We start from the raw sequence: 22089 nt of genomic DNA, 5'->3' as shown, positions 1-22089 counted from the left end.
CATTGCTTGGGCAAAAGCAGTTGAGGACATCACCTTTGAATGCTTCAGACAGCTGCATTTTGTTTGTGTTTCACCACAAGCAGGCAGATTAATCTTTGGCGCAAGCAAAAATTTTTAATTGAAAAAAAAAATTTACTACTGAACCCCCCTGGTATACACTTATGCTCACAGTATAACATAGCCAAAGTACTTAAGTGAGCAAATACTTTGACATGTGTTACAAGTGCAAAAAGAGAGCAATTCTACAGCTGGGCACCTCCATTTAGGCCCCCAGAGGACATGCAGTAGATGCCTATTGTACAACAGCATTTGAGTGCCCTGGAATTAGTGCATCTAACATTTAGGTGTTCACAGTTACACCAGTTGTATAGCTGGCTTTAGTGCAGGAGCCTAAAGGCGGCAGGGATTCACATTAACTGGGAGCTCCATCTATGCTCTCCCCCCTTGCATTTACACACTAACAGGGGAATTCTACATATGGCACCAAATTTGCAGTGCAGAAAAGCATTCTAATGGATGCAAGGCGCCAAAACAGGGCAGAAATGGCAGATTTGTGCAAAAACACATGCTCCCATTTATACATTAGCACCTAAGTATTTCCACACAGATCTGCAAAGGGGGCGTGGCCATGGGCGTTCCCTTAAAATGTGTGCAGTGTTATAGAATAATGCAGATCCAAGCTCAATGTGGGCCAGAATTTACGCCTCATTTTAGTCAGTTGGTGTAACTTCTCGTGCCCAAAATTGAGCGTGGATCCTGGCACTAAGCACTATTCTATAAAAGGCGCTGATCCCAGAACACATTCAGTGCCAAATTTTGAGCACCATATATTGAATCCAGCCCTAAGTTAGGCATGTCATTATAGAACAGCAACCCTGCTGACACTTTCATGAGTTAAGTGTACATGTGCATGCATAAGTGCTAGTATTCTAGACATTTATGAATGCAAGGAGTATGTAAATGTGAGCACCTAGATTACAAAATTGCCCCCTGAATGCACAGTTAATATGAGCAAACTATTTTATGTATCTTAACAGTGCTTCTAATGTGCGTAAATTAGTTTGTGAGCATTTTAGCACAACAACAATGTTAATGTGATAAAGAGAACAACTCTTCATCTTTTAGTGCACTGAAAAATGACATGTGCTAATTATTTCATAGATGCATTTATGCCTCATTTGCAGGTCATTAACTTCAGCAACTAGTATTAGCGATAAACACTGTGTTAACACGCGTTGTCATTTTTAATAAACAGAAATACGCCTTATTGCAGTCGTTCCTCCTTGTTCAAATATATCATGCGTTTGCGAAACATCTATTCTTTGTTTGAGAAACTGTCACGCAATATACTGCTATTTCCCCTTTCAGTACTGTTCAGAACTGAAACACATCAATAGCGTTTTTGATGCACAAAATAAATTGAGGTATAGAATGCTGATGAATTGTTCAGGTATTCTGGCGACATGATGAGTCATACCATTACTCTAAATTTCTCGGTGCTGAGGGTTAGTACAGTACCTGTAGGTGTTTCACAATGCCTTTCAAATGAGGGCAGTTTGTCAATAAAAGTAACGTCTTCTCGTGTCATTAATAAAGGGAATATTTGAAAATAAAAACAAGAAGAATAAGAAATTTTTCAAATGAAAGCAAACCGTTAGCAAAAGCAACAAAAATTCAGTAAATAATTAAAATCAGGATGAGAGGCGCTAGAATTTAAACTGTCAAATCTTTCAAGATATATCAACAGATAAATAATGCTATGAATATATGCATTTAAACGTAAACTAGCTTCACACTTAAGCCATGAGAAATCTATCTTCCCATGATTATTTGATGTATACATTGTGCACAGTCTAGAGTTGTATAACCAACTATGCAGTTCATTTCCAGGGGGCAGAACTGAATATCCCCTGATTTTCTCAAATATCTTTCTGGTATAATACCCTCCAGATAGTCAGCATTAACATGGTTTGGAAATTTTGCAATATTGTGGCCCTTTGATACCTTTACTTTTATCAGAGTGACTTATTTGTCTCAGTGTCCATTCATATTATTGGTTTCAGTATTTCTTAAGCTGGTCCTGGAGTACACTCTAGCTAAAGGATATCCACAATAAAATGCAACAGATAGGTATGCAATGTATGTGAATCTTCCTCATGCTTGTTCACTGTGGTTATCCTTAAAATACAGACTGGTTTGGGTGGGGTGGGGGGGGGGGGGGGGGGGGAGGGTAGTGCAGAACTAGCTTGAGAAACACTAGTTTGGCTCAACAAGGTATATAAAATTACTGAGCACCATACTGGTATCTAGGATACTTTGATTAAACACACATGCTTAAACTACATATAGGGGGAAGTTATCAATACGGACTAGTTAAGATGGGTTACTTTACCACAGGTCTCATGTTATGCAAATGAGACTTAGTTACTAATAACTGGGGTTGACAGTAAAATAGCCCAGCTTAACTTGATTAACTTTCTCCCTTAAAGGGTCTTTTACTATGGCGCATTAGCATTTATAGCGTGCGCTAAAAACATGTGCGCGCTAAACACTAGAGACGCTCATAGGAATACATTGGCGTCTCTAGCGTTTAGCACCTTAGTAAAAGACCCCCTAAGTCTGGTAAAAGTGTGTTATAAATCCAATCTGAATTGACATGAAGGCAGTACAGCCTGTGCAGTGCTGGTCACTGACTTGAGATTTAGACTTTCACAGGGCTTGTCCTAACAATGAGCCTGATATCTATTCAGCAATCCTTGTTCCTGCTTGTTACACCTCTTCCTGTCTACTTTCACCCATTGCCATGATGAAATCTACACAAGGGAGTTCTCTGCTCAAGCAGTCTGTGAGTTTGCAATTTGAGCAAGGGATAAACTGTTCATGAACGGAACAATAAGAGCATTACAGATCACATACTGAGAGAATACATCCCTTTTTAATTAATCCATAGCTAATTTCAGAATGCACTGTACCCCAGCTGCCTCAACTAGAGAAAAGCCGGAGAAAGGGGGGAAAAATAACATCAAGAAGGAACAGGAGATTAAAACATTAAAAACTAAAACAAGAGAAAATTCAATAAAGCAAAGAGTGAAAATTTTATCAGACTGCTACTATGAAGTGTTACTTCTTCAGTAACAAGTTTGTGCATAGGAGTGCTTACTAAGGGGACCTTGTACTAAGGCACGCGTGGGTAGCACCTGCCAAATCGGCACTACTGCTGGGTTAGCACGTGCACTCAGCAGTAATTCTGCGTTTGGTGCGTGCCGAGTCCCATGGTAGAAAATCATTTTCTATTTTCTACCACGGGGGGCGCTCCCGGCGGTAATCAGTTAGGTCAATGGGTGGCAGTAAGGGCTCAGGCCGCAAACAGGAGCGCGCTAGTTTTAATTTCAGCGCACGCCCATTTCCTAGCCGATTAAAAAAGCCCTTTTCCCCCAGCCATGGTAAAAAAATGGTCCAGCGCATGCGCCCACACTACCACAGGTCACTTTTTTACCGTGCTTAGTAAAAGCACTTCTTAGTTTCTGGTATGGAGTTACAGGTGGAATTCCTATAGCAGATACAGTATTACTGAGGTCTTTCACACGAAGGGCCTTTTACAAAGCTGTGGCAAATAGGGGCTTGCGTCAGCACGTGCTTTTGTCATGCGCCGAGATCCCCTTTTACTGTAGCTGGAAAAAGGCAGTTGAAATGGACATGCGGCAAGTGAAGCACTTGCTGCGTACCCATTTTGAGTGGGAACACTAACCGCCACACATTGAGGTGGTGGTAACCAGGCAGTGCGTGGCACTGCCCAATTACCACTGGGTACACACTGGTGCTACAAAAATAAAAATATTTTTGTAGCGCTGGAAAAGGCGTGTGCTGGGGGTGGGAACTACCGCCGGGCTGTTGCAGTAGCCCGGTGGTACTTCCCTTTTAGCAAGCGGTAAGCCTGCGTTGAGCGTACCGCTGCTTTGTAAAAGGGCCCCTCAAAGACTTAGGGGTCCTTTTATGAAGCTGTGGCAAAAGGGGTCCTGCGCTGGCATCGGTGTGTGCCGAGGCCTCCTTTTACCGCAGCAGGTAAAAGGCAGGGTTTAAAAAATAAAGAAAAAAAGAAACATGCTGCACGCACCCATTTCGGGTCGGAGCACTTACCGTCACCCATTGAGGTGGCGGTAAGGGCTCCTGCACTACCCCAGCAGTGCCGCCAAATTACCGCTGGGTACACACTGGCACTACAAAAATAAACATTTTTTGTAGTGTCAGAAATGGCGCACGCTGGGGGTGAGAACTATCGCCGGGCTGCTGCGGTAGCCCAGCGGTACGTTCCTTTTAGCAAGTGGTAAGCCCACGTTGTGCTTACCGCCGCTTTGTTAAAGGGCCCCTTAATGAATACCCTAATTACAAAACAGTAGAATGTCTGAATGGTATCATGTGTGCTTTATGAATAATTTTGATCAAACTACAGCTACAGGGATAAATTTACATGATACAACAAACTTGCTTTCTTAATAGAAATTGTTTGTCCATAGGTAGCACCAGTGGCGTACCAAGGGGGGGGGGGGGGTAGGGGCGGTCCGCCCCAGGGCACGCCGCTGGGGGGGGTGCCGCGCGCCGGTCAGCGTCGTTCGTTTCCATGCTCCCTCTGCCCCGGAACAGGAACGACGCTGACCAGCACGCGGCACCCCCCCAGCGGCATGCACCCGGGGGGGTTCTTTCGCCGGGGTGGGGGGTGTCCTTTTGCCGGGGGGGGGGTCACGCTGCACGGGGGGGGGGGGGGTGCTGCACCCGGGGGGGGGGCAGGGCGCATCGGCAATCCGCCCCGGGTGTCAGCGCCCCTAGGAACGCCACTGGGTAGCACCCTACAGCAGTACAGTGCTGAAAATAATTTCAAACCTCCTTCCATTATATAGAGTAAATAACAGCTAGCTCCACGGCTGTAAAATTTAGTTAAGAATACAAAAATGAAGAATATGAATTACAAAAAATCACAGCAATTCTGCACTGTAAGATTTCATCAAATTCAATTCTTATAAAAGAAGAGCAAAACATTTTTTCTTTTTTTACCAACTGTGGGTGTTGTGGCTGCGCTCAGGGAATTGGTAGATGATATGGAAGATGTGCTCTCAGCACGAGCTAATGGCGCTACTGGAGGAGGGCTGGAGGAGTGGATGGGAGGGCTAAACGGCCTCGACTGTAGAGAAAGAAAGAACGCAAAGTTAAAAGCAAATTAGCTGTTTAAGTTCTGTATTACATTCATATTGGACAGCTTTTCTTAAAGAGATGCTATTTGTCAGTGTAGCAAAGCCTCCAAGGACAGCAGGCTGATTATTCTCACACGTGGGTCGACGTCTGCGTCGGCCTGGGAACTGGCTTTTTGCCATAGCCCGTGCAAGCACGTACCTCAGCTAAGTCTAAAAGTATAACAAATAATAACTCCAAGGGGAAGTGGGTGGGATTGTGAGAACAATCAGCCTGCTGTCCTTGGAGAATACCTGCTACAGGTAAGTATCTTCGCTTTCTCCGAGGACAAGCAGGCTGCATTATTCTCACACGTGGGGTAACCCTAGCATCCAGGCTCACCCAAAACAAAAAACATTGGTCAATTGGGCCTCGCAACGGTGAGGACATAACATAGGTTGACCTGAAAACTATATACAGCTAGCTGAGAGTGCAGCCTGGAACAATAAAACGGGCCTAGGGGGATGGAGTTGGATGCTAAACCCTAAACAGATTCTGCAGCGCTGACTGCCCAAACCGACTGTCGCGTCGGGTATCCTGTTCAAGACAGTAATGAGAGGTGAATGTGTGAACTGAAGACCACGTTGCAGCTTTGCAAATCTTCAGAAAACGAACAACTAAAGGCTGTCCAGAGATAGGCTTACCCTCTACACACCGAAGATAAGCACTAATTGTGCTGAGGTGAACCCTTACGGAGTTGGTCTTGAGACCAGACTCTTGACAAGTGTAGAAGGTATTCAAGCAGGGTCTGTGTAGGACAAGAGAGGATCTAGGGCCTAGCTGTCACACCAGATGGCAAACCTCCTCCATTTGAAAGAGTAACACCTCTTTGTGGAATCTTTCCTGGAAGCAAGACTTGGGAGACACCCTCTCAAAAGACCCAAGGAGGAGAATTCTAAGTTCTCAACATGCAGGCCGTGAGAGCAGGGGCGTATCTCAGTGGGGCCACAGGGGCCTGGGCCCCCCTACCGCCGCCAACCCGTCGTCGATCTTTGCTGGCGGGGGACCCCAACCCCCACCAGCCGAGGTCCTCTCTTCCGTTGCAGTAGGCTGCAAGTTGCAAAGCTTCCTGTTCTTCTGAGTCTGATGTCCTCCACGTATAACTGAGTCTGACGTCCTGCGCATTGTATCTGCAGGGTGGAGACAGTCGTTGGTGGCGGGCGGGGGGGGGTCTGGCAATGGCGGCGGGGGGGTTGGTGGTGGCGCCAGGGGGGGGGGGGTCGGTAGCGCCGGGGGGGCTAAAATGTGCCCCCTCCCTCTGGCTCTGGCCCCCCCTACCGCCGGAGTCCAGATTCGCCTCTGCGTGAGAGCCAGAGACTGGAGGTTGGGACGTAGAAGTGACCCCTCGTTCTGAGAGATGTGGGTTGGAAAACACTCCAACCTCCACGGTTCTTCGGAGGACAACTCCAGAAGAAGAGGGATCCAAATCTGATGCAGCCAGAAGGGTGCAATTAGAATCATGGTTCCACGGTCTTGCTTGAGTTTCAGCAAAGTCTTCCCTACTAGAGATATGGGAGGATACGCATACAGAAGGCCTGTTCCCCAATGTAGGAGAAAGGCATGTGACGCCAGTCTGTCGTGGGCCTAAAGCCTGGAACAGAACAGAGGGACCTTGTGATTGATTTGAGAGGCAAAAAGATCCACCGAGGGGGTGCCCCACGCTCGGAAGATCTTGCGGGCTACGCCCATATTCAGCAACTACTCGTGAGGTTGCATCACCCTGCTCAGCCTGTCGGCCAGACTGTTTACACCTGCCAGATAAATGGCTTGGAGAAACATGCCATGATGGCATGCCCAAAGCCACATCTGGACAACTTCCTGACTCAGAGGGCGAGATCCAGTGCCCCCCTGCTTGTTGGTGTTGTACATCGCAACCTGTCTGTTTGAATTAAGATGATTTGGTTGGACAGCCGATCTCTGAAAGCCTTCAGAGCGTTCCAGATGAAGCCCATCTACATGAGCTCCCTACCCCAGGAGGGATGCATCCGTCATCAGCACTTTTTGTGACTGAGGAATTTGGAATGATTATCCCATGGTCAAATTGGATTGGATTGTCCACCACCGAAGAGAATTCCGAAAGTCAGTGGACAGTTGGATCACATCCTCTAGATTTCCCGCAGCTTGATACCACTGGAAAGCTAGAGTCCATTGAGTTGATCTCATATGAAGACGTGCTATGGGTGTTACATGAACTGCGGAGGCCATGTGCCCCAAAAGTCTCAACATCTGCCGAGCTATGACCTGCTGAGAAGCTCGAACTGTGGACACCAGGGATAGGAGGTTGTCTGTCCTTGTCTCGGGGAGATATGCCCGAGCTGTCTTCGTGTCCAGTAGTGCTCCAATGAACTCCAATTTCTGAACAGGAGTGAGATGGGACTTGGAGTAATTTATTACGAACCCCAGTAACATAGTAACATAGTAAATGACAGCAGAAAAAGACCTGCATGGTCCATCCAATCTGCCCAACAAGACAAACTCATATGTGCTACTTTTTGTGTATACCCTACTTTGATTTGTACCTGTCATCTTCAGGGCACAGATTGTATAAGTCTGCCCAGCACTATCCCCGCCTCCCAACCACTGGCTCTGGCACAGACCGTATAAGTCTGCCCAGCACTATCCTCGCCTTCCACCACCGGCTGGCTCTGGCACTTGAATAGTCATCCGCATGGACTCCAGAGTGCCGTCCTCCGAGGTGCTCTTTACCAGCCAATCATCGAGATAAGGAAACACATGCACTCCCAATCTGCGTAGCGACACTGTGACTACTGCTACACACTTTGTAAACACTCTGGGTGCAGACACCTGTCCAAAGTGCAGTACACGGTACTTAAAGTGCTGTGTTTCCAGCCAAATCAAAGGTATTTCCTGTGAGTTGGAAGTATCAAGATGTGTGTGTAAGCATCCTTTAAGTCCAGAGAGCATAGCCAATCGTTTTATTGAATCATGGGAAGAAGGGTGTCCATGGAAACCATCCTGAACTTTTCTCGGACTAGGAATTTGTCCAGGGCCTTAGGTCTAGGATGGGACGCATCTCCCCTGTTTTCTTTTGCACAAGGAAGTACCTGGAATAGAATGCCAGCCCTTCTTTCCCTGGTAGAACGGGTTCGACTGCATGGGCCTTCAGAAGGGCGGATAGTTCCTCTGCAAGTACCTGCCTGTGCTGGGAGCTATAAGAATGAGCTCCTGGTGGGCAATTTGGAGGTTTGGATTCCAGATTGAGGGTGTATCCTAACCAGACTATTTGAAGAACCCACCGGTCAGTGGTTATGAGAGGCCCACCTATGTGAAAAAAAAACATTAACCTCCCTCCAACTGGCAAGTAGTCCGGCACGGACACTTTTAGTGTGGCTATGCTTTGCTGGAGCCAGTCAAAAGCCCGCCTCTTGCTTTTGCTGGGGAGCAGCAGGGGCCTTAGGTGCACACTGTTAACAAGAACGAGTGTGCTGGGGCTGAGACTGACTAGGCTGTCAGGACGCTGGAGTGTACCTATGCCTAGCATAGGAATAGGGAGCACTCCGCGCCCCCCCCCAAAATACCTCCTAGCTGAGGAAGCTGTAGCAGAAGGCGCTGTGTTTCTTGACCTGGTCAACCAGATTTTCCACCTTCTCTCCGAAAAGATTATCCCCCCGGCAAGGTACATCTGCCATCCTCTGCTGGACTGCATGATCCAGGTCACAGACATGCAGCCATGAGAGTCTGTGCATCGCTATACCCTGAGCAGCGATTCTGGATGCCATATCAAAAGTATCATAAGCGCCCCTGGCCAGGAATTTACGACATGCCTTCTTCTACCTGACCACATGGCGAAAAGGCTCAGCCTACACCGGAGGGAGGGCATCGAGCAAGGTAGACAGCTGTGTCACCGAGTTCCGCAAGTAAATGCTCATGTAGAGCTGGAAAAACTGGATATGGACAGCAAGTATAGTGGCCTGATACGTCTTCTTCCCAAGAGTCGAAGGCCCTAGTTTCTCTGCCTGGGGGTGCCGAGGCATAGTCCCTAGTATTCTTGGCTCTTTTGAGGGCGGAGTCCAACACCATGGAATTGTGTGGTAACTGAGACCTCATCAACCCAGGTTCACCGTGGATCCGATACTGGGAACCAGTCTTCTTCGGGATCACAGGAGCAGACAGAGGGAACGTCCAGTTTCGCATATAGACTTCCTTGAATACCTTATGCAAAGGAGCCGTCACAGTCTCCTTAGATGTAGAGGGATAATCCAGGACTTCGAGCATCTCAGCCCTGGGCTCATCCTCCATCTCCATAGGGAATGGAATAGCAGTAGCCATTTCCCGGACAAAAGATGTAAAAGAGAGGCTCTCAGGAGGAGACAGTCTCCTTTCAGGTGGAGGGGAAGGTTCAGAGGGAATCCCAAAAGACTCATCAGAGGAAAAGTATCTGCGATCTTCCTCTGACTCCCACGAACTTCAGTATTGGAAAGCACTTCCCTAAGGGAACTCTGAGACTGAGCCTGCTTCAACGCTGAGGACTGATGTCCTCGATGGTGATGTTGAGAGGCTGACGCCCGCATGGACTGTGGAGAAGCTTCCTCCACCGATGTCTAAGGGGAGTCGACCTGGGTGGCAGCCGACACTGGTGCCACAAGTGGCACCGAGGACGGGGACCTCACCACAGGCCAAGGGCCAGACGCCGCTGCTGCAAGCGGCGTGGAAGGCGAAAGCACCTTCGCTTGATGCCTGTCACCGAGGCTCCTCGGTGCCAATGAGGATGACGTGGAATCCTCACGTCTCCTCAGGGTCGGGACCGACCGGGCCTGCACATCAGGAGGCCTTGAGACAGGTGGAGACCCACTCGACACCTCACTGCTCCCAGTGCGACTGGGCCTCTCAGCAGTCATTACCTCTGCTCCTGACGTCGATGCTTCCCTCGATGTTGACTTTAACACCACAGACCTCGGTACCGATGCCGATGTTGAAGTACCGGACCTAGCCCCAAAAGGTTTCTCGCGTTGGGCTTCTCGAGCTACTTGGGCCCGCTTCTTCATACGAAGACACAGAGCACAAGTAGCTGGACTGTGGTCAGGACCAAGGCGCTGGATACACCAGGAGTGGGTATTGGTACCTGAGATGGTCCGGCTGCACCAAGTGCAACGTTTGAAGCCGTTGGGTGTCTTCGATGACATGGAAGGAAAAATGGCTCTGGTGAAATCAAGAGACCCAGCCGCGTCGAAAAAGAAAGGAAACTTAAGAGTGGGGGGAAAAAAACCCTGAGGATTTACTCAAAAAGGAATCCTATACTTTTTTTTTTTTTAAAGAAAACAAATTAATATAAACAGAGAAATGTGAAAAAATTTGCTCACAGAAGAAACTCTTTCCCGGGCCAGGAGGAACCTGCAAGCACCTCGTCGCGGGAAAAAAGTAACTGAGGTACACGCTCACGTGGCGGGAAGTCAGTCCACTCGCACGTGCGCGCCAGAATACTCTAGCAAAGTTTTTTTGTTTTTCCTATGGCAAAATGCCGGTTCCCGGGCCGGCGCAGACATCAACCCACGCATGAGAATAATGCAGCCTGCTTGTCCTCGGAGAACCAAGTTTTATCAGTTGTACCTGATATAAAATAAAATCTCTTTCCAAAAATCAACCTTCTTTTTCTTTACAACATTCCATTAATGAGCTCAATGCACAGTGTCTACAAAGATCAAGTGAACAAACTGTGGATATACAAAACCAGTGTTTCAAAAACAGTTTTTACATTTGCATAAAAAAAAACAAAAATGGAGGAAAAGACCTCAAAAGTCTTTAGTGCTGCAGTGAGAATTTCACAGACAGATTTTAGCTCTTAATAGACAATCACTTCATCACTGGCCAAAAACCTCCAATAATATTTTGCACTTTTTCTTATACTTTTCTCATAATATGCTTTGTGATTTAAAAATGACATATCATATAGTACAGGTCAAAACATGAAAAATATATATAAGGCACTAAGCTTCCAATTTTTTCTCTCCAATCTCCCAACGGGGACCTATTTCACACACCGCCTTTCTCAAGGGAGACTTCAAGAAAGCATGCCTTTAGGGGGCGGAGTTAAGATGGCGGTTTAGCCTTAGCGTTTGCGAGGAGCTACTGCGGACTGGAGCCTCAAATTTATAACACTGCTTTTTTTTCTTCAAAATGCCTCAAACTAAGAGGAAGGGGGTGGTAAAGGCCATACTGCCACCGGCGAGAACCGCCTCTCCCGTCCAACAGACGCTCCATCGCTACGCTACTAGCACCCCGATTAATGCTGGGCCGGTGATTCCTGCTGCGTCGGTAGTCGGAGGAGTGGCACCGTCGCCTGGGAACGAAACATCCTTATTACCGCCAAGTTCCGATTTACCTCCTTGTCCTGCGACTCTTCGGAGCGAAGTACAACGGTTTCCCGCACCGGAAGTTGGTAGTGGTATACCTTTGAGCGGCAGTTCTTCGCTACCAGTCGCAGATGATATCAACATGGAAGCTTTGACTCCCAGCGAGGTAACATTGCACTCTATTTGGTTGGCTTTACAAAATTTGACTTCTACTGTTATGAAAACAGCACAAGAGACAACTATACTAGTAAACAAGGTAGACTCCCTAGCCTTGGCTCTCGAGGAAGCTAAACAAGATACGGTGAAACAGACAACACAACTACAGAATGACTATCATACGTTGAAATGTACTACTGACCAACTGATTAAAGATAACTGGAAATTCTTTTATACCCAGAAGCTGCAATCCCACCGGTTAATAAACTATTTTACCTTCCAACACTAAAGAAATTGGATAATTAAACACCTCAAAATATTCAACAAAATCTTGAATTGAATATATCAAATATCTCAGATCTCCTTGAGGAATCCCTTACAGATATTAAAGAACACCGAACTTTGCTTATTTCCTTTGTTTTTGAACAAGATCTAAATTCTTTGATGAAATTATTCTTTAAAAAATCTTTGACTCCTTTTTGTGGACAAAGAATTTGGATCTTTCCGGACGTCACAAAGACAACTCAAGAAAGACGTAAAGAGTTTCTGGTCTTCCGAGAAGAGGTTAAGGCAATGGGAGCCTCTTTTCTTTTGACTTATCCTTGTAAATGCTGTGTGAAATATCAGGGTAACAAATATATATATTTTTTGATCCAGTTCAGTTACGGACTTTTATTGATGCTAAGAAGATCACTAAATAGACTGCAGATGGAGCAAATGATAGAATACTTTTTTTTTCCTCACTTGTATAATTCCTCTGACATACTCTGCCCCCTTAATCTTCTATGATTGTGGTCTAAGAAGGCTAATAGTTTTTCTTTGTTTTTCATTATTGATTATCTTTTAGTAGAATATTGTATCTGCCATTTTTCTGTTTATAAGAGAATCTTATAAAAAAAAAAAAAAAGAAAGCATGCCTTTAAATCAACTGACACCCAAAGTGATAATGGGTGTCAGCTGATTTAATGGCACACTTTTTTGAAGCCTCACTTGAGAAAGCTGGTGGGCGAAACGGGTCCCCATTGGGAGCTTGGAGAGAGAAAATTGGAAGCTAAGGGGCCCTTTTACTAACCCATGGTAGGCTCTATGCACGTGCGGTGCACGCCCAAATGAGACTATCACCAGGCCAGTGCGCTCCCCCGGTGGTAATTTCAGATTTGGCACACGCCCATAACGCATGGAAGAATTATTTATTTCCTTCCATGTGAACCATTTCCAGCGGTAGTTGGCAGTTGGCGCACGCCGACAGATCACTATGCGTGTAGCGCATTAGACCTTACCGCTAGATCAATGGGTGGCGTTAAGGGTTCAGCCAGTTTTGTACGCACGCTGGTTTCAGTTTTACCGCAAGCCCTTTTCCCGTCACATTAAAAAAAAACCTTTTTGCAGACGAGGCAAAAACAGGCCGGGAGCGCACCTAATACACGCGCTTATACTGCCGCAGGCCACTTTTTACTGCGGCTTAGTAAAAAGGCCCTTGAGTGCCTTATATATATTTTTTTCATGTTTTGACCTGTACTATATGATATGTCATTTTTAAATCACAAAGCATATTATGAGAAAAGTATAAGGAAAAGTGCAAAACATTATTGGAGGTTTTTGGCCAGTGATGAAGTGATTGTCCATTAAGGGCTAAAATCTGTCTGTGAAATTCTCACTGCAGCACTAAAGACTTTTGAGGTCTTTTCCTCCATTTTTGCTTTTTATGTAAATGTAAAAATACAGGGCTGCCGCCCGATTAAAATTTTTAATCGTGATTAAGCACACGGTTAAAGATTTCTAACCACAATTAATTACACGACTAAAGTTTAGTTTGGTTTTATCTATTTATTTATTTATCACTGCAGCTCCTTGTGACTACTACTACTACTACTACTTAACATTTCTAGAGCGCTACTAGCGTTACGCAGCTCTGTACAATTTAACAAAGAGAGACAGTCCCTGCTCAAAGAGCTTACAATCTAATAGACAAGTGAACGGTCGGTCCGATAGGGGCAGTCAAATTGGGGCAGTCTGGATTCACTGACTCTGGGCAAATCACATCTCCATTGCCCCAGGTACAACATAAGTAAATGTATTTAATATGTAAACTGCTTTGATTGTAACCGCAGAAAGCTGGTATATCAAATCCCATCCCCCTCCCCTTCCCCAAAGGACTGACAGTCTCCCTCCCTCCCGCCCCCCAGATCCAACATATCTCCCTTTCTCTTCCCCCAGCTCCATTATCTCTTTCTCTCTCCCTCCCTCCTATTGTTCAGCACCTCACCCTCCCTCCCCTCCACCCTAATAAGTAGCAACACAAACTTGGTGGTGAGCACCACAAAATTCGTTTGTGGCTGTTGGAGCTTACTGCTTTGCCAATAGCTTCCACTGGTGACAACTCCAGTTCTGCTTGCAGGTCAAAGCTCACTGCATTCCCCGCACTCAGGGTTCGTCATCTGCCCCCTCTCATTTTCCCTCCCCCCCCAGTCTTCTTTCAAGGTGGACTTTTGTTGGTCCATGGCAGTGGCTGCCTGCAGCCAGGTCTGAAGTTTTCCTCTGACCCAACCCGCCCATGCAAAAACAGGAAGTGATATCAAAGGAGGCAGAACAGGCCAGAGGGAAAGCTCTGGAGCAGACTGCAGGCAGCATATGTGCACCACTGCCGCTTCTGGGGACCAACAGAAGACCATTTTAAAGGTAGGCTGCCATGCTGGGGGTGGGGAGGGGGTGATGCTGAATCCCCAGTTGGAGGGAAAGATGCTGGATCATGCTGAGGACAGGGGTCAGGAGTGGAAGAGAGCAGAAGAGACATCTGGAGGAGACAGGAGATGCTGCAGCGGAATTAGATTCTTTAATCATGATACATTTTTTTAGTCGCTCTTAATAATTAGTGCATTAATCGCATAGTTAACTGTGATTAACTCGCAGCCTTAGTAAAAACTGTTTTGAAGCGCTGGTTTTGTATATTCACAGTTTGTTTGTTAGAAGTGATTCTTAAGTTCTGTGGGGAGTTTTGGTTTTACAATGATCAAGCAACAATTTAAAAAAAGAGTATTATTCTAATTTGTACTGGAGCCATGGGTTTGGATTGGACTTTTTAGTACTGATTGGATTTGAAAGGGTGAACAATCTCAAAGCAAGTTACATTCCCAGGTATTTCTCTGCCCAATCTGAGGGCCACATTTAGTAATGTGTGTTAACAATTTAATGCAAGACTCTGTTGACTGGGCCTATTTTCTATAACAACTTCTGTTAACTGCAAATTAAAAACATTAATGCAGGTTAGTAAATCGAGCCCCAAGTTTTGTACCTAAGCCAATGAAGTGTGAAGTGACTTACCCAAACTCACAAGAGAAGTCAGTAAGTGGTGGGGTTTCAACCCCGGCTGTCTCAGTTCTCACCTCCTTGCTCTAGCAATTAGGCTACTCCTCCATATCATTACATCATTTTTTAAGGGTTTCAGCAATTACATTTAGGGGCAGGTGGGGAGGAGTTAATTAATGTGGGATATGTGTTATTTTACTGTTAATCCCAGCTATTAGTAACTAGGTATCATTGATTGAATAGGACCTCTGCTAAAACAGAACGAGTTAGTGGTAAAATAACACATCTTAACTGCAGCCTAGGTTGAGTACTACACCCCCTAGGGGTGTACTTATCAATGTGTGCTACTGTTAAGCAGGGGCGTATCTGACCTTCAGCGGTAGAGGGGGCCAGAGCCGAGGTGGGGGGGGCACATTTTAGCATCCCCCCCCCGGCGCCGCCGCCAACCCCCCTGCCGCCACCATCATCATCATCGCCCGCCCACCCACACCCCCGCCATCATCATCGCCGACAACCCCCACCCCTCTTGACCCCCCCCCCCCCGCTCACTCGCCGTCGCCTACCTGGGCTGGCGGGGACCCCATCCCCTGCCAGCCGAAATCTTCTTCCTTCCTTTTAGGTTTCTGAGTCTGATGTCCTACTCTTCCTTTCAGGTTTCTGAGTCTGACATCAGACTCAGAAACCTGAAAGGAAGACTTCGGCTGGCAGGGGATGGGGTCCCCGCTAGCCCAGGTAGGCGACGGCGAGTGGGCGGGGGGGGGGTCGACGGTAGGGGGGTCCAGGGCCAAATCTACGGGGGCCCTGGCCCCCGTGGCCCCATAGCAGTGACGCCCCTGCTGTTAAGATGGGTTATTATACCATTAACTTGTGCTATTTTAGCGCAGGTCCCATTTTATAAAAGGAGACTTAGTTACTAATATCCCAGGTTAACAATAAAATAACCCCTGTTATCGGTAGCCTGTCTTGATATCTCCTCCCCCCTCCTCCGTTAACAAAAAATACATATGCACCTTCCTTCTACAGTTAAGCAGGAATATACAATTATATAGGCTGGATATGGTTCACTGCATTACGGTTAAAAATGTGAGTTCTGCGCCTACTGCAGCCTATGACAAAAGATAACTTACCACATCACCAACTGCAGGCTTCCCAGGAGGCAGCTTTGGCCGAGAAGGAGGACGCGGAGGTGGAGGAGGAGGAGTGGGACTACAACTAACCAGGGGCGTAGCTGGGCGGGCTGGTGACGATGATCCTAAAACAGAATATGTTTGTAAGTTTAAGACAGAATCAGTATGCAAACACCTCTGCCTCATGAATTCATCTGAAAAGAGTTGATCGGTATTGCTTTCATTTTACTAGATTCTATGCTAGGACTGGATACACTTAAACATTTTTCCCCATCAAGTTTGTTGTTTTTTTCCATTTAGTAACCATGCTTTGCCAGGGAGCTTTCGCTGTGCATTTAGTTAGGCACATCTAAATTTTATTCATGCCTGTTCAAGCCAATTAAGCCGATAATAAAACATTGGAATCGTTCATACTACTTTGCCTTAAACATCCGCTGTCCTTACCAGGGTTCAGATAGCACTGGTTATGATACAGACAGTGGTTAAATGATGTCAAGGTATTTTCGAAATGTAAGCTAAAAAGAAAACATAGCTTGTGCTTTATATTTAATTTTTATTATGCAGTAATTTATAATCTGCAATCTCATTTCTCTGGTATATCTTTTATCACTGAAATTTCCAGGATACAGTGATATAGATTAACATGCATCAGTTTTTAAGTTTCCAGAACTACCGGGTAGCAACACTAATTCAGTTAGTACAGACACTGAGGAAATATAAAGTGGAAAACACATGTACTCTAATTCTCAGCTCTGGGGTATATTAGTCTATTAATGAGAGGTATTGAGGGGCATTTTCAAAACAAGTGTCTAAGTCCAAAAACCCCCATCATGCTCATACTGTCCAAAAAAAGTCCAGCCATCTCACAGCCATAATCAAACTGGAAAAACGTCTAGATTTCCTGTTTGATTATAGCTGTCAGATGGAGGTTTTGCACAGAAAACATCCAAAATGAATAGCCATTTTCTAAAGTGAAACTTGGACGTGACTGAAACAGGTCTAGATAAAAACATCCATTTTTTTTTTAGACATGGACGTTTCTTCCTATTCGAAAATTCTTGTTGGACGTCCTACGTTTGGGCCCTCCCTAGTCCCGCCCACAACACACTCTCTTGCTATTTGGATGAACTGCAGTGTGAAATGTCCAAATTCTGACTTCACAAAATCAGGATTTGAACATTTTTAGCAGATGGATTTTTTAAAGGCATTTTAAGACATCCATCTGCTTTGAAAATGAACACCATTTCACTTATCGGGGTCAATGTACTAATGGGCTTACGCATTTACGCCTGTAATAAACGTTACTGTGGACATGAGCTAATGTCCATATATAATAGGTGTCAATGCACGGTCTTTTCATGTGTATTAGCGCTATTGCTGCATTGCCAAAAGTAATGATCACTACACTTGATTTACACCCTCCAGTGCTAAAGCCTGAGAAAGGGGCTGTTAGTTCAATGTCCTCTCCCCTTCCCCATAGGAACAGAAGAGATGGGATGGAAGGGGATTTTTGGACTGGGAAATCCTTTTCTCATTTTTAAGGGAGGGAGGAGATAGGGTAGAACAAAGGCCCTACACTGGTGGTTCACCTCGTTCCCGGGCCCCTAGAATCTATGGTCATTGGCACTATTTTCTGTTTGCTCTAGGGTTGAACACATTCAGTTTACCACAGCCATTATAATGCTGTGGGGATTGGTATATCATTATCTGTGTACTTAGTAACACAGGTAACATTGCAGATTACATTGAAAACCAATGAGTCCACCACTTCTGCTCAATTATTCCTCTCCACACTGTAGCTGTCTGCTATGAAGGATGACTCCTTATCCAAGGTGGTTTTTGTCATCTTACTCCTTTGAATCCCATACAAGCTTCCTATTGAGTTCACACCCAGTCAGCACCTCTCCCACCCCATGGATAATCACAGCATTTTGCATAGTTTAACTGTCCATGCATGTGGCCTTGAAGGTCTTTGAGGCCTTTCTGGTGGTACTCTGCCACCCAAAGTAGAGGGTGACTCACAACTCTCAAGACAGGAGTAGTAGATGAACAACCTTGTGGATTGTGGTACTCTGCCACCACCAACCTCGTATACAGATACACAGGTCTAGGGGCATCTGTAGCTTAATTTTTCATCCTTGCTAAAGTAGTACGTAGTTATGTTAGTTCACTTGAGTATGGAGAAATAAAGATCAACAAAACAAAAGAATGAAAATGATACATTTGTATTGAAATAATACATTTCTTTATTTTTTTTAGTCCTAACACTCTTTTCCTCAGGTCCAAACAGAATAAGTAGATCAGAATTTCCTTTATGGTGATTTTGTTTATTTTCTTTCCTTATGTTCTCATTCTGTTTGGATCCAAGAAAAAGAATGTTAATTGCTGTAAAGCAGCCAAGAAATGGATTAAGGACTGAATTCTATATATGGCACCTAAAAAATCAGAACTAAGAGCTATTCTATAAACAGTGCTTAAAGTTAGGTGCCATAAACCTTGGTGTAAATCCCCGTGACTAAATTAGGCGCGGCTCCCCTTAATTCTATAACATGTGTAAATTAAAGGAACGCCCCTGATCCACCCATGGCCTCATCCCCTCTTTCGAACCACCTTTAAATTTACAAGTGTAAATTTTAATTAAATCCAATTAGCACCAATAACTGCTTGTTAAATTCTCAATTACCGATGCTAATTGGCTTGCTATTCAATTGCGCCCACAATTTTTATTGATTTTATAGAATTCGGGGGTAAGTTAGGTTAATAAAAAAAATATCACCTTATATTATTTTTATTTGTTGACCTTTATTTCCATAAATGCAAACGTAATCATCATTAATAAAAATCATTTCACATATTACATTTCTAGGAGGCCACTGTAACTGAAGTGTGTTAGTGCTTTTATAAACATGTCCTAAAAGCACTGTAAGCACATGCAAACTAGTTTATGTGTAAGCTAGATCACAAAGAGGCCCATTTACTAAACCATGTTACGGTTTTCCATGCAACACTAGTAATAACAGCCAAAGTTAACGCACCTTAAGTGCAAAGCTTCTGTTGTGACTGATTAGGGCAATGGTTGCTTTCTTACATTAGCAGCACAGTCACTAACATAAAATACAGTTAATTACACATCTTGAGGTGCAGTTAACGGTTCCATTTAACTGCCATGTTAACGTTAATGTCATCAATGCACATTAACTGCTAACAGCACTCTTCCCTCCCCTTCCCTGACCCAAATCGGAATTGCCACATTAGGAAGGTAATTCTATAACAAGGCACTGGTTATGGTGTCTATTTGAAGCCTACTTTTCTTTATAGATTACAAGAGGGAGTGGCAGAGAACATGCATGCATCTGGGCACAACCACTTAAATCAGCCCTATAGCAGGCCTAAATGCCCATGTGTGCATGAATGCGAGTTACGTTACAGGCCATGTGCAAGCTCACTGGCAAAATACAAGCCATCATAGCATGGTGTATACTTTCCCACTACTTCAGAAGTCATTTATGTGTGTTAAGTATCTTCTTATGTGCATAAATGATTACAATACCGCCATTTATGTGCAGAATTGGCACTTAATATTAGATGTTTTCAACAAGGCTGCTAACAGTTTTTTGAGCTCCATAACCTACACGGTTTAGTAAAAAAGCCCCAAATGTTTTGACACAGAAACATATAATAATGAGGTAATGGAAAGCAAAACTATGAAAAACTGCTCTTTACCTATTGGCACATACATAAACAAGTGTGAAAATGTGCAAACAGACAGACTTGTTAATACAAAAAATCTTATCTATGCCTCTAGGAGTTGCAGTTAAGATTATCCACATTAAAGTGCTAACTTTAATGCTATTAATAGAAAATATATCATTTGCTGAATTGTTAATACAAGCTATTTAGCACAATGTAGTACACAAGCCTCCGTACGCAGTGGTTGAGATTCCCTTTATATGTTTTGTTTCCATTATTGATGCTACACAGTCAAAGTCCATCTGATTACTACTAGTTTTATTCAACTTGCCAGGCAGCCTTGGCTCACACCCAAACTTAGGGCCTCTTTTACAAAGCCGCACTAGCAATTCCCACACAGCAAATGAGAAGAAGCCCATAGAAACTGAACAGATCAGTAGGGTGGCTTTGTAAAAGAAGCCCTTGATGATTACTACTAGTCTTATACAGCCTACCAACCTGACCCAGCAGAGAGACCCAACCAATCCCCTAATTTAAAATCTGCTAATCCTACCAGGCTAGATCTGGTTCTATTTTATCTTTACTTCCATGGTTACTCTCCCATGGTTAAAAAGAGCAATGGGCACTGTTATTCTGACAGTTCTAATACGGGTTAATACATAGACCCAATTTTAATTAAAGTAGCACGAAAACTTGTCAGAAACTATGAAGCTGAACTAAATGGCATTCAAACTATATCGCGTGAGCATTGCATCTATTGCTAAAACAACTGCGGAACGATTCGCTTAAAAAATATTTTTATACCCACCTCTACACATCACCTTTGGGAAGCAAACATTTTGTACATGAAAGGGTTTTTTTTTAAACCAAAGGTTATTTATTTATTTATTTTATTTATTTGTAGCATTTGTATCCCACATTTCCCCACCTATTTCCAGGCTCAATGTGGCTTACATTTGCCGTAATGGCGATTGCCATTTCCGGGTAATAGAATTACAAAAGGTATTGCATTAGGTGCATACATACATGATAAAGAAGAATACATTATGGTATTGCATATAGGTTCCTGAGTGATAGATTGGATTGCAACATTCGTTAGGTCATCAATTATATAGAAATCATATTCGGCATAAGGATTGAGGTGTTAGTGCTTGTTCATTAGTAGCATTAAGGTTAGTCGGTCTAGTGATAAGAGTTCGGTTTTATCTAGTTCATGTTCAGGCTTATTATTTAGTATCTGGGATGGATGTTTATGGTATGCCTTCTTGAACAGGTCAGTTTTCAGTAGCCTTCGGAAGATAGATCTTGCGTTCCATATTTGCGTGCAAATGTAGGAGAAACTGGTTGCGTATGTGGATTTGTATTTTAGTCCTTTACAGTTGGGGTAGTGGAGATTGAGGAATGTGCGTGCTGATCTTTTTGCATTCCTAGTAGGCAGGTCTATAAGGTCTGACATATAGGTCGGGGCTTCCCCGTGAATAATTTTGTGGACCAGTGTGCAAACAGGTTATCTGCTGCAGGATCCATGGGAATAAAATGGGCCCTGTATAACATGTTCTAATCATTAGTAAAAAAAAGAGCCCCTAAATTTTGCTTCTACTAAATTTGGGCTCTCTTGAGATCCCAGGGAACACCAAAGAGATGCATTTATTTTTTGGTGGCTGCAAAAATAAAGAAAAAAAAAAGGAATTGTTTACAAAATACAGAAAAAAAAATCACAAAAAATGAATACTGCATAAAGCAGAGAAAGATGAAGAAGGAAATCAGGATAGCAAAAACAGGCAGAAGAACTGGCAAAAGACGTAAAACGAGGTGACAAGACTTTTTTCAGATATACTGGCAAAAGGGGGAAAGCCAGAAGTGGAATTAAAACTGAAAGAAACCGATGGTCAGGAAAAAGTGCAATTACTCAACAAGTCCCATGAGACTTCCCCAACTTTCCACATGGCGCAGCTCAAGTATCTGCAGAGCCCGGCTGTGCTGGGGAAGACAAAGACTTTGAGGCAGCGAGGAAGGAGAAAAATCCAGAACTCAGCTGTAAAGGTAAACAGGGGTGCGAGAGGCGAGGAATGTGTTAAAAAAAGTTGCGGCATTAAAATGAACTGGCACGTTAATTGCGTTATTAACAATTTAATAGCCCACTCCTACTTAATACCTTTCAAGTATTTAAATGAATTATTTTCAAGGAAGGAGAAGTGGTAGAACTAGAGGACATGAATCAAGGCTGCAAGATATAAACTTGGAGGTGTATTTTCAAAGCACTTAAGACTTACAAA

The 22089-nt window shown here is 44.4% G+C and overlaps 1 protein-coding gene across 8 annotated transcripts in view; it reads right to left on the bottom strand.

The window, feature by feature from the left end:
• SGIP1 (SH3GL interacting endocytic adaptor 1) overlaps positions 1-22089 on the bottom strand; it is a 247057-nt gene that overhangs the window by 41497 nt on the left and 183471 nt on the right. For all 8 annotated transcript variants that reach the window (XM_030207461.1, XM_030207464.1, XM_030207465.1 and 5 more), the window contains 2 exons: positions 16124-16248; positions 5050-5176 (listed from right to left, as the gene is read on the bottom strand). In XM_030207461.1, coding sequence (XP_030063321.1) covers positions 5050-5176; positions 16124-16248 — 252 coding nt within the window. The remainder of the gene's footprint in view (positions 1-5049; positions 5177-16123; positions 16249-22089) is intronic.

This window comes from Microcaecilia unicolor, chromosome 6 (genome assembly GCF_901765095.1).
Source record: "Microcaecilia unicolor chromosome 6, aMicUni1.1, whole genome shotgun sequence".
Lineage (NCBI taxonomy): Eukaryota > Metazoa > Chordata > Amphibia > Gymnophiona > Siphonopidae > Microcaecilia > Microcaecilia unicolor.
The sequence above is the reverse complement of the archived record's forward strand: the minus strand, read 5'-3'. Positions and strand labels throughout refer to the sequence as shown.